A 12,149-nucleotide genomic window follows, 5' to 3' on the forward strand; every position below is an offset into this window, starting at 1 on the left:
AGTTGCTTTTTCACTGGCATCCTGTGAAGGAGGATCCTGATGAGCTTTGTTTTGCTTTACTTGGACTAATTTTGTGCATTTTTTTCATATATGTAACTCAAAACCTTGTAAGTGGTTTAGAAAAGGGGAGTTGAAGGTTTAGGCCTTCTTGGCTTTGTGGTAATATGTTTCAGAACAGCCTAATTTATCTATAATCATGTTAAAATAACTTCTAAAAATGTCAATATCTGTTCCAGATTTAGAGACTGCTTGACATGTATAAAATCTGCTTATTGAGTGTTCTCTCAGTTCAAGAGTAGTGAGTTAAAGTATTTTTATTCCACTGAAAAATGGTAAGATACAATTGTGTAAACTGTTACTCATATGAGTTAGCGGTGCTCGTACAAACTGCATATGCAAGGAAGATCTGCAGAACTTGGCATCTAGATTAGAAGAAGTTAGGGAACAGACTGTGGTGAAATTTCCCAGACGTTTATTTTACTGCGGAAAAATTAATGGTATTTCTGCTAAGTCGCTTACCTGAGTTTTCAGCAGACCAAGGTAATATAAGAGAAGCAGGAATGACAGGTAAACAGTCTGGTTTTGGGTTACTTTTGTTCTAGTTTTATAACCAATTAAGTTTACATATCCTTTTCTTTATTCATATGGTTGAAAAGACAGCGAATATACTCCAGCAGTAACTGGAAAGCTAAGGAACTCTGTTGATTTCAGAGAAATCAGGTATAATACAATGGGGCATTTGTCAGGGCAAATCGGAACCAAATGACTCTGGTTCACTTCAGTGGCTCACAGTCCAAACTGAGCAAGGGACTAAAACATGGAGTACAAACGTTGTCATTTTGTACTTTGTCTGATGAACATGTTCATACATGTAGGATTTACACAGCTAATTTTCATCATTAAAGAAAGCAACAGTTGTGGATGGTCTTAGCATGTTTTCTTATGTCCCAGTGTAGGGGAACAGATGATGTATTGAGATTGCTTTTTGTGATTACGCCGGCAAATCTCACTTTTTCATGTTTTGTAGAAAGGTAGAATAAGAAGTGCAGAATGCAGACTACAGATATCCCTCAGGAAAAACTGTATTTAATGGATTGCAATCTCTGTAATAATGCTAAAGAAATAGTCCCCAAAATGTTGATAGTTTCAGAAAACTGTTTTTTCCCCTTTTCCTTCAGTATGCTGTTTGGAGATGACAACCAAAAGGAAAATTATCGGCCGGTTGGTGCCCTGCCGGTGTTTTCGTGGTGAAGAAGAAATCGTCTCAGTGTTAGATTACTCTCACTGTGGCCTACAGCAGGTGCCAAAGGAGGTTTTTAACTTTGAACGGACATTAGAGGAGCTTTACCTAGATGCCAATCAAATTGAAGAGCTACCTAAGGTAATCAGTATTCTGCCTGTAATACAGATGTCAAAGTTGTGTTCTTAAATGTGTATTCGACATGTACTTCAACTCTGAAATAGGGCTTGCTCTTGACCAGGAGACCTGCTTGCTGTGGAAAGAGTCATGGCTATTAACTCTAGAGATTCAATTACATTTTTACAATTTTTTTTTCTGCCCTCTCTGAAGAGCCCAAACAGCCGAGACACTGTTCTTGCAGATGGTACTGCGTGGGGAGGAGTAGGGCCACCTAATTCTCCTTGCTTCATAGCACAAGAACAGGGGGCAGCCAATGAAGTCTTAAGTTGGGAAATTAATGATTGTTCAAAAGAAGTACTTCTTGCACAACAAGTAATTAATATGGCATTTGATACCTTGACCAGGAGTACGCTGATATATGGGGTAGATGATCTCACATTTGGATCCTCTGTAGCACTGCTTTTAAAAGCAGGCTCTTTGTCAGGATAAGCCGTTTATCCTTGTGGGAGAAATGCCAGTACTATCTGGCTAATATTTTTGTAACTGCAAATGAGGTCCTGCAATAAGATTACTTAAGTTATCCTTCCTGTGTAGAACTTCTTTTATAGAATCTTTAAATCTGTTCTTCTGTTGATTAATGTTTACTATAGGGAATTGAAAATTACTGTAACTTAAGTGTTCTGGAAACAAAAGAGGGCAGGGTAGTGGAAAAACCAATTAATAGTAGGTGCTAGCTACATAATGAAGCATGAAGTAATGTAATCCATTCCTTAATTGAATTTTTCTCAACAATAATGAAAGATGCTTACAAGTCTTTAATTAAACATTGTTCCACTGTAATCCATTCTTCATCATCTCTCAATGTATTTCTTTCTTACACCACATAGAGACTTTATATAAATTCTATTTACAAATGTAGAAAACGTACTTTTTCCATTACATGGAGTTCCTTTATTCGGATATGATGGTTCATTGCTTAAGATTGCTCACTCCGTCAAGAAATTCTTTACAGATGGTAAGACAGGGAGCTACAATCTTTTAAGTGTCACAGAAAAATGATATGGAGAACTGCCTTATATCTCCTGCTACTAGAAAGGACAGCAGAGAACCAGATATTTTTTTTCTGTCCCCATAAATATGAAATGGATTGTGGTGGAGGCCATTTTACTGCTAATGAATACCTTCAGGACTGTTTCTCTTTTAATAATAATGTATGGTTAACCTTGTATATTTTAATTACGCCACTGAAGAATCATACTGAAGAATATATAAAGTGTCTAATTTAGCTAGGGATTTTTGGAATATTTGGTTTGGGTCTCTTGACAGTACGCATCACCATGGTATTCAAACTAAATTGCAGTGTATAATGAAAGACACATATGTCGGGGCATAGAACAAGAGCAATATGCCATAATTCTATATGGAAAAACTGAGGGCCAAAGGTAGGGGGTCCAAAATTATGAAATTGGGATGAAGGTGATCGTTGTTAGTGTCAGTCACAATTGAAATGTGCATGTTAATGAAACCTTTGCATGGTGTTGTGGTATCATCTATTTTGTCTTTGTTATTTGTGAAACAAAACAGCAGATAAATACATACCTTGGAGACATTTAAATCTATAGCACTCTATTTTTACACCTCTTTTTTCTCATTTTTCTTTGTTATAAATAATATTTTGAAGCAAATACTATGTATTGAAGAAATCCTTTTAATCGGTCTTAAGTTTGGGTAAATGCGTCCTTTAACATAGTCTTGGCCTTGTGTAAGAGAAGATTAATGGGAGGGTTAATTTGCTTTCTTTATACCATTTGTATTTTTTTGTCTTAAGCCTTTATTAATCATTACCATAAATTAAACAGTCCAAATAATTTCTTTATCAAATTTTCTGCTTCAAATATTTTTTGCTGCATGTGTCTGAAGTTTTTTTCAGTATTGAATTAATATTCTAGGAGAGAAAATGACATTTTTTCATAAAATAGCACCAAATTACTTTAACTTTTGTATTACATGTTATGATCTCTTCTTCCAGGAAAATTTGTTTTGTCAATTTTCTGTTATTTACCAAATGTTATGTGTCTCTGAAGTTACAATATTCTTTTGAAATTTTCTCTCATCAGAACACTTTATCAAGTTTAAAAATGTAATGAAAAAAGCATAGGTAAAAACTCTGTTAAGTCCTTATCTACCTGGATACATGGTACACTAGAAACCAATAAATTATTTTGCATTAAACTGATGTATTAAACTCATTCCATCTGGTTTTTTTAAAAGTTTTTACCTTACATTTTACGCATCATAATTATGCTTTTTTTCTGCTGTCTTCATTAGAAATGGATTTCTAGTTCCTGATTTCTTATATTTTTCTTTTCTTTTAAGGATTTATAGGATTGTTGTATAATTCTTATTCTCTATTTTCCCCTAAATCTAGCCAAGTCTTTTATTTTATTTGCCTTTGACTTCATTATGATGAGCTGCTGCTGCAAGTATGTCCCTAACTGTATGAGTCAAATGAATCAATGTCTACTAAAAAAAATAACGATTTTAATGAAGGTGGAGTCACTGGCAATCAGTATCCAGAAAAACATGAATGAGATGAAAATTCTCCCCAGCAGCTTTCCCTTATAAATATAAAGTAAAATCCGGACTACTTTGTTAGTAAGTAGTTAAATTTTAACTAATTTGTTAAAAAATTAGTTTACTTGTCAATGACTTACGAAAAATTCATCCGTCTCTAACAGCAAATTCTAGAAATAGCCGCCACTGTGTTTCACCATCTCACGTGTTGAAAATAGATACCAGTAATGCTAAATATGCTACTGAAGTTAGAGGCTACATCTTAATGCTTAATTGTCTCACTGAGAACAAACAATACAACCAATATATAAACGGTGTTGAGGTAATCACTAATGTATAGCTCACATAGATGGGTAGGTATTATAAATTAACTATATTTTTTCTTTTGCATTGCATTTGCTATATAAGTTATAGTTTCCGTTAAAGGCATTGAATACTTCTTCTAAATCTGCCAATAAGAAATCATGTTTCTGTTCTGCAAAGCTAGAAAGTGTTTTTCCTTTGTAATCCTGACATCAAGTTCCCCCAATATGTTAGCCAACCCATTTCACAGTTATGCCTATGGAAAGTAAAGAGCAGAAATTTCATATTGTTCTCTAATGGCCCTGGAACCAACAACCTCTATTGCTCTGTAGTCAAGAACTTGAGATATGCAGAATAATAGCTCATTGTTGTAACTCAAATCACAGCACTATTAGCACCACTTGGTTTCCAGTCTGAAAGGAATAAAAGTAGTATATGGACATACGGTATGATGATTACATCAAGATTGTGATGGCAAGGCCATAAAGCACTAGAAATTGAGAAAGACACCTTTTGAAAATCCAGTGGGTAAAAAAAAGTGGGCAATTTTGGGCCTACATACCTGTATTCACACTCTTGTATTATTTCTGATACAACAGTACATCATAAAATTACTCCAGAGGGAGTATTTTTTATTATGCTTCTTCATTCACCAGTTCAAAAGGCTTGTATCTGTTCAGATATTGTCAAAACTTTAAGTTCCAAGCCTTGCTTGGCTTTTAAAATAAGAATTGTCCAGGGGAATGGCTGGGAACATGCACTGGGAATTTAACTTTCCAGGTGTAATAGCATGGTATAGTTTGTATATGTACCAAAATTCTGCAGGTTCCCTATGCTGAACATTACTAATGTCTACAGCTGTTCTCACACAGTAATGTGGCTAGAAATCTCAAGAGCAAACCCTAGAGCCTATTAGTTTCATTACTTTCCAGTCTTATCCAAACTGATGTGCTTCCTTAAAAAAGAGAAAAAGTAGGTGCTCTCAGACGCATTGCAAAGGAATTCCTCATTCTCTGGAGAGATATTTCCCTTTATTAACATTGTCTGCAAGCAGAACTGTGTAACCTGGTTTGGCTTCCAGGGTGTACAGTAAATGTTCTGGCTGTTCCTAGAAATCAGATTGGGAACCGCAGGACCCAGCATAGTTATATGAAATAGTTATAAGAAATAGTTCTCTCTGTCACTCCTGCGGGGCTCCTGGGCTGTAGCAGTGCATTGTACTTCTCTGCCGTTAGCTGGTGAGCGGTGGGGAGGGGGCTGTTGTACAATCTTGAGAATTAACAAGTACGTTTCATGTAAGAGGAAACCTGAAAAAACTGTCAATACAAAGGCATTTTGAAAGGTGTCTTTCAGTAAAAAGGCCCTTTCATATTTGGTGCCAATTGATAGTGATTGTGGTGTGGTGCTTCTCATTCTGAGCATTTTTTATTCATGTGATTCCCTCTCAGTTTTCTGAGAACAGATTATCTTGAAGAAAAAGCAGGATTTTTCTAAATGATTATGAGTTACGGCAGAAAAATGCAGTTTCAAAATGATCTAAAATTTACTTCAAGTGAAGTACCAGGTTGGCATTTGCACACCATTTGTGTGTTAATTTTCTCCTCTCCGGATACTTGGCTGGCTTTTTCATCTAGGCAATCAAATTATTGTGCATTCTCAAATAGCCTGTAGATGAATATATAGACTTTATTCTGATACAGAAGTCTGAAAGAAAGACTAAATCTGTTGTAAACATAGCACTAATATCTAAAGAATGCTTTTGAGATGCCTGCAAAGAGAAGTTGTTCTTCTCTGGAACCCACTGAATTTTCTGGTGCCGTTTGGTGAATTCATATTCGCAGAAAGTCCTACAGGGTTTAGTAACTTTTAACTCTTGTAAAAAGAGTGATGTTTTTAGAGCCTGCAGCCACGAAGTGGGTAATGCGAAGCAGGTCTTTCCTGCAGTCCAGTGTGATGGGTAGCGCAGGAGTGGTTGGTACCAGGAGTTGGAGGCCAGCTGCAGTGATGCTGTGCTGGGTGTGCAAAGCAGGGTTCGTACCACCAAGGCGGGTAGCCACGCGTGAGCCTTCTCTGTTACTCTTAACAGTCAATTTTCCACAGTACTGTCACTGGGGAATGTGGAGCATGGCAATAAATAAGCCAAGCAATTATATTACATTCTCCTCTTATACCTGCTAGCACGCTGGGCTTGAAGAAGCTATAAGCTACTCTATCTAAAAAATGCACCTGCTTGTTCTTCATATATGGCACCTCTAACCTTGCAATGCAATGTACCTAAATGTGAAATCGCTTTTCATGACTGCTTTCTCTTAGTATGGTTGTTTTATTGATTTTCACATGTGTGAGGTGTTATGTGCGATAGTGATATTTCTTGAGGAAAGCAGCCATGTTAAATAGGTGCTTTCAACATGATTTATTGGTTACTTCAGGTTGAAAGGAGGATTGTTTTTGCAGTGGAAATTCTGACATTTTATAAAATTTGAATTGGAATTTAAAATTAGAATCAAGTCCTGAATTTTGGGGGAGACTTAAGGAACATATCATTTTGATAATGTCAAAGCGTTTTGTTTCTTGAAGATAGCAAATTTCTTCTGCATGCAGTCAAAATATTTTAAAATCTATCATGAAATTAAATTATAAAATAAAATATTTTATTTTACCACAAGCCACAAAAAATTTCAATTGATATGACACATATGAAATATCATGTACCTACAAAATGTTAATTGCAATGAGTATGCAGTTTTTGACAGAAAGCTCTTTTTGAACATTCCTGCTATCAGTCAACTGTTCTGATTATTCTGTGTATAAGCTGTGTTTATGACACTGAGCAGCCTGTAATAATGTCTTCTTAAATAATGGCTTTTCAAAATATTTTTTGATTATTGAATTCTTATGTAGCAAATGTAGTTTTGTGGTATTTGTTGCTTCTGTGTATAAATAATGATCCCAAACTGATCTTTTTCCTGAAACACTGTAAAGTGTCTTTTTATGTTACAGCAACTGTTCAACTGTCAAGCTTTACGCAAACTGAGTATACCAGACAATGACCTTTCAAGTCTGCCAACCACTATTGCTAGCTTAGTTAATCTCAAAGAACTTGATATCAGTAAAAATGGTAAGAGATCAAAAGTATAAGTATTTTAAAGAATTGTAATGAATATGAACAATAATGAAGTTTTAATTCCTAATGATTAACAAACTTGTGTTCTAGAAAACTTGCTCTTTTTCTAGATTATGTACTATTTTCCTGTCTGGCACTTTTGAGAAGTCTGGGTAGATATCTACCTCACTTACTTTTCTGTAAAAAAAAAAAAAAAAAAATGCTTTAGGATAGTATCCCATGATGACTTGTGACTGATAAACATTAGAAATAGGAGTAGGAGACCATTTTTCAGTGCACTTATGAAGCGTTCCACTTTCCAAAGTGGCTTAGTACTTACTAGGCTCTTGTGTAACCTATTTAAGCATATAAGGCTGCAGGTGAACAACTACCAGGATTTATATAGCCAGTGACTAATTTGCTGATGTGCATTTCCAAATTACGCATTTATATTTATGTGCCTAAAAACCTTTACATGTCTGAACTTAAGTGTCTTTGTTTTGAAAACGAGGTTTAGGCATTCTTGAAAATTTTGAAAAATTTATTATTAGTATAGGCCTAGAGACTCTCAGGATTATACGTATGTTCTCCCGAGAAGAGAAGGAGGCAAAGAAGAAAAAGATAAGCAGTTCAGAAAGAAATGAAAGGCACAAATATCACTACAAATGATGTCACTATTTAAGTCTAGAAGATTATATAAATCAAGCATTAGCATAATAGTTTTAGTACAAGGCATATTATCTGTTCTGGTGTATTTATTTAGTGCTTAAGTATCATCTTTTAGACTGTAATACTAAAATACATGTATTCTTCCTGTTATAGCTTAAGTCTGATCTGAAAATGCCAAATGAACTCATATATGAACAAAACAAGTTGAACATTTTTTTTACGTGTGTATAATAATTCTTTCAATATTTTTTTAGGAATTCAAGATTTTCCAGAAAATATTAAATGTTGTAAGTGTTTAACAATTATTGAAGCCAGTGTCAATCCAGTCTCTAAGTGAGTATCAGTAGCTTGTGTTTGTTTACTGCAAGTGCAGAAAATTTACGCAAAGTGAACTAAAATTTAAAGGCACTGTATCAAGTTCATTTGCAGGATTAATCTAAATTTCTTTTTAATTGTTTGAAATCCAGGGTTGATGTATCTATGAAAAGATCTGTGTACTATGTAACAAATGTGGTGTCTTTCCACATAGTAAAGAAAGTGTTGGCAAAGCAATCCATATGATGCAGCCTTTTAAACACAGGAGGCTGGTGCTTTATGTATTTGGGAAGTAAGCCGTGCTGCGTCCTCACATACCATAATCTCTTGGGACTTTGGCAACCCTTATTCCTTGCAAAAACTTGCAATAGTCACAAAAAATCTGTGTTGTAATCCCATGATTTATAAAATGGAGTGAAGGAGATGAAAGGATGAAATTTTAATATTTCAGTTTAAAAAAAAAAAAGAAAGAAAGAAAACACCTTTGGCTTAAAACCCTCAGCTAGGAAGGGAGAAAAGGCTGATGTAACTTGAATGTGCCAGGCATTTGAATTTCATGTGGTTATAGCAACATGGAAAAGATGAGAACGGGCAAAAATGTCTTCTGTAACAAGTAAGTTCTTGAGAATTTGGGTAGAAAAAGAAGGTGAGAGAAAAAGTAATCTTTCTGTTTCTAAATATACGTTGTTATTATTTCCATAGCAACTTCGGTGTGAGCATTAAGCTTTTAACTCTTTTTTTTTAGGCTGCCAGATGGCTTCACACAACTTCTAAATTTGACCCAGCTCTATCTAAATGATGCCTTTTTGGAGTTTCTTCCAGCTAACTTTGGAAGGTAAGAATTAGTCATCAAAGCACATTGCTCTTTCATATGAACCCAGTTTAGGCTTTAAGGGACCATTTTAAAGCTGTATTCTTTTTAAAAACCAAACAAAGCAAAAAAAAGCACAAAGAGATTTTGGCTTTTCAGCCCTATTTTGATGAATGATTGTTTAGAGAGAATGTTATGTCAGCAAGAATTTTATGATTAAGTGATGCAGTTTGGTGGTTTAGGGAAAAGGTGAGAAGAAATAGAAATTGAAGGAGGCCTGTCCTTGATCAAATGTGTTATTAAATTGTGGAAAGGGCAGAAAATAACAACGTGGTCTATGCCTATTGAAAAATGAACAGAAAGAAAAAGTGTTGTGAGTCAGAAAGGAAGAAAGAAATGACTGAGCGTGGTGGAGTAACCAAAGGAAAAATGTGAAAGCAAAAACAAGAGAAGATTCAAGAGACAGAAAGGATGTAGAATGAGAGTAAAAATAAATGCAGCAGAAACTGAGGCAAAAGTGTTAGATAAGGACAAAGAAGAGGTGGGAGAGGAAATCAAAGTTAACACAATTTGCCATGGCCATTTAAGAGGGCAGCAGAAGCCAATGGATCCTTACACTGCACAGGTCTGGCAGAAATGCCAGGTTTATTCCACCTCTGTTGCACTGGTGAGGGAATGGTCAGCCTTTCTGCCCTCGGGTAGTCTAGTTGGGCAAACAGCTCAGAAGACAAAGGATTAACAGAGAAAATATACGGTGGTGTTACAGAATTCACCTAGTATTAGTTTTTTCCTGGTCCATCCAGCTACCCATATGTGTATTTTATTGCTCAACTGGGAACATCAACTCAGCACTCTAAAATTAATACTGAGGTGACATAATTTGTGTTGGAAATGACATTGGTACGCTCAGGCATTGAGAAATAGAAAGTTCTGCTTTATCAGCATTCACTTGATGGGCCTGTCACTGATGCAGAGCTGAGTCTGGGCTTTATGCTGGAATACCTTTTAGAAAATGCCTAGTTGAAGAAAGAGGAAGAAAAATTGTCATTGTTTGCATTTGATGAGTGTTTTAAATATCAGAGTAAATCCTAAGACAGCCTGCTTCTGCAGTTTGGAATCAGACATTATGTTCAAATGTCAAGGAAAAATAAATACATTAAATAGCCTGAAATTTATCAGATGTGTAGTGTCTATATTCATTATGCTCTTCTAAAGCCTTGCTGGTACTTTGTCTAATAATCTTTGTCGCTTAAGGACATGTCTAGTATTCTAAATATTTTAGCAGAAAGCACTAACTTTTTTTTCCTTTACAAATGCGTATTTTATCTAAATGAAATGACGCTAGTTCCAGTTGTGGTTGTTATTCCTTTATTATTATTCTGCTCCTATATTTTCTTTTTGGTTTATCTATTTGGTGTCTTGCATTTACAAATCCTTGTCATGTTTCCAAAGCTTCCCACATTAGCATACAGACATTGCTCTTTTGGGTTTTTTTACTAGCCACATGTAGCTCTTTAACTGTATCTCTCTTACTGCACTTCTCCAAATTTGTACAGTAATACTCAGTTAGTCTCTTATAGTCTCATTTAGCCATGTGAATAAAGTCAGGAACAGAGTCTACCTGAGCATCATGTAAAAGTCTCTACACATTTCTCATTTAAAGTTGTTCTTTTTAGTCCTGGTTAAGCGCAACTGTAGGACTTGAAATGTTTTCTGCTTTATTTGGTAGGAGAAAAAGATAAAATCATAGTTTTCTAGAAGAGCATAATATTGGGAAGCCTGAGGTTCCATGAAACAGAAAACTGGTGGTGTGCTGGACAGAGAACTATTTAAAGCTTTGTTGTATTTTTTTTCAACTGTTCTCACATGTTTACGCTTATGGCACTAAAGGACCTGGACTGTAGAGACAGAGTAATATGAGAAGCAGTATTAATGAAATAATTGAAACTCACCATAAAGTTCCTCAATAAACTTTCTTCACATTTAGAAACTATGATATCAGCCTAGAAGCTTTAATAGTATGATTCTGGGCTGACATCTCTGTTTAGAAATGATACAATTACAAATTAGTTATGCGGAACTGCTCAGTTTCACATAGGCCTTGAGCAATCCTGGGCATGGTCAGCTCATGCATTGAACGTATCTCCAAAAAATAGTTGATTTGATACTCCAGATTTTCTGTGAGTGGAGTTGTACAATTTGAGATGAAGAGGAAAAGACCTTGTTCATCCTTTCGGTTTTGTATCCTCTTCCTTTTCCTCCCCACATTGATTATAATTTGGGATTAAAAACCCAGTAAAAGGGTGACATGAGTCAAAATCCTTTCATGTTCAACAATTTATCTTCCTAGACAATATGGGTAATTAGACAATACTGCCTCAAATTCTGGAACTCTAATACATTAGTTTCTTCATCTCTTATCTGATGTGTCCTCCTTCCTTCCCATTATTCTACTTCATGAAATGTATTGCTGTGGCTTAAATAATACTGCCAGTTAGAGTTTGCACAATGATATGGAATTATGAAGTACTGTTGTGTATCGGTTCTAATTTATACCAACACTTAAGCACGTGTCCTACTTCTGTTTAAAATACAGTAAATTCAATGGAGATCTGTTCCGTGGTATTGGTCTGCCTGTGTGGAGCTGTAGAATTCAGTGCTCAAAAAATGCAAAAGAAAGTTGTGAGCTAAATAGCGGTTGCTTTTTATCCGTAATAAGTCTGGAAACGTTTGAGAGAAATTAACTTTTACTATGTTTGCCTTGTTTGAATAATTAATAAAAATAATTTGGAATTACTGTGAAAAACTGATATTTGACAAAGTTTTTCAGAAGAGTTCAGGTAAGGACAGATATGTCCTTATCTGAAGCTATCTGTCTTTACATGAAGCTATTTGGTTCTGAATACATTTTGTATCATATTCAGCCCTACAATAACTGGCCGTCTTACTATTATGCATTAAGCGGACTCTTTTTTTGTTGAAATAAGTAGTTTCAAATAATTCTTCTGAATTCC

General features: G+C 35.2%; 1 protein-coding gene across 1 annotated transcript in view; it reads left to right on the top strand.

Annotated features, from left to right (window-relative positions):
* Positions 1-1,177: 1,177 nt before the first annotated feature.
* LRRC7 (leucine rich repeat containing 7) overlaps positions 1,178-12,149 on the top strand; it is a 105,707-nt gene continuing 94,735 nt past the window's right edge. Inside the window, exons 1-4 of the mRNA XM_009278756.2 lie at positions 1,178-1,381; positions 7,238-7,355; positions 8,264-8,342; positions 9,070-9,159. Coding sequence (XP_009277031.1) covers positions 1,193-1,381; positions 7,238-7,355; positions 8,264-8,342; positions 9,070-9,159 — 476 coding nt within the window. The 5' untranslated portion in view covers positions 1,178-1,192. The remainder of the gene's footprint in view (positions 1,382-7,237; positions 7,356-8,263; positions 8,343-9,069; positions 9,160-12,149) is intronic.

Source organism: Aptenodytes forsteri, unplaced genomic scaffold (genome assembly GCF_000699145.1).
Source record: "Aptenodytes forsteri isolate BGI_AS27 unplaced genomic scaffold, ASM69914v1 Scaffold290, whole genome shotgun sequence".
Lineage (NCBI taxonomy): Eukaryota > Metazoa > Chordata > Aves > Sphenisciformes > Spheniscidae > Aptenodytes > Aptenodytes forsteri.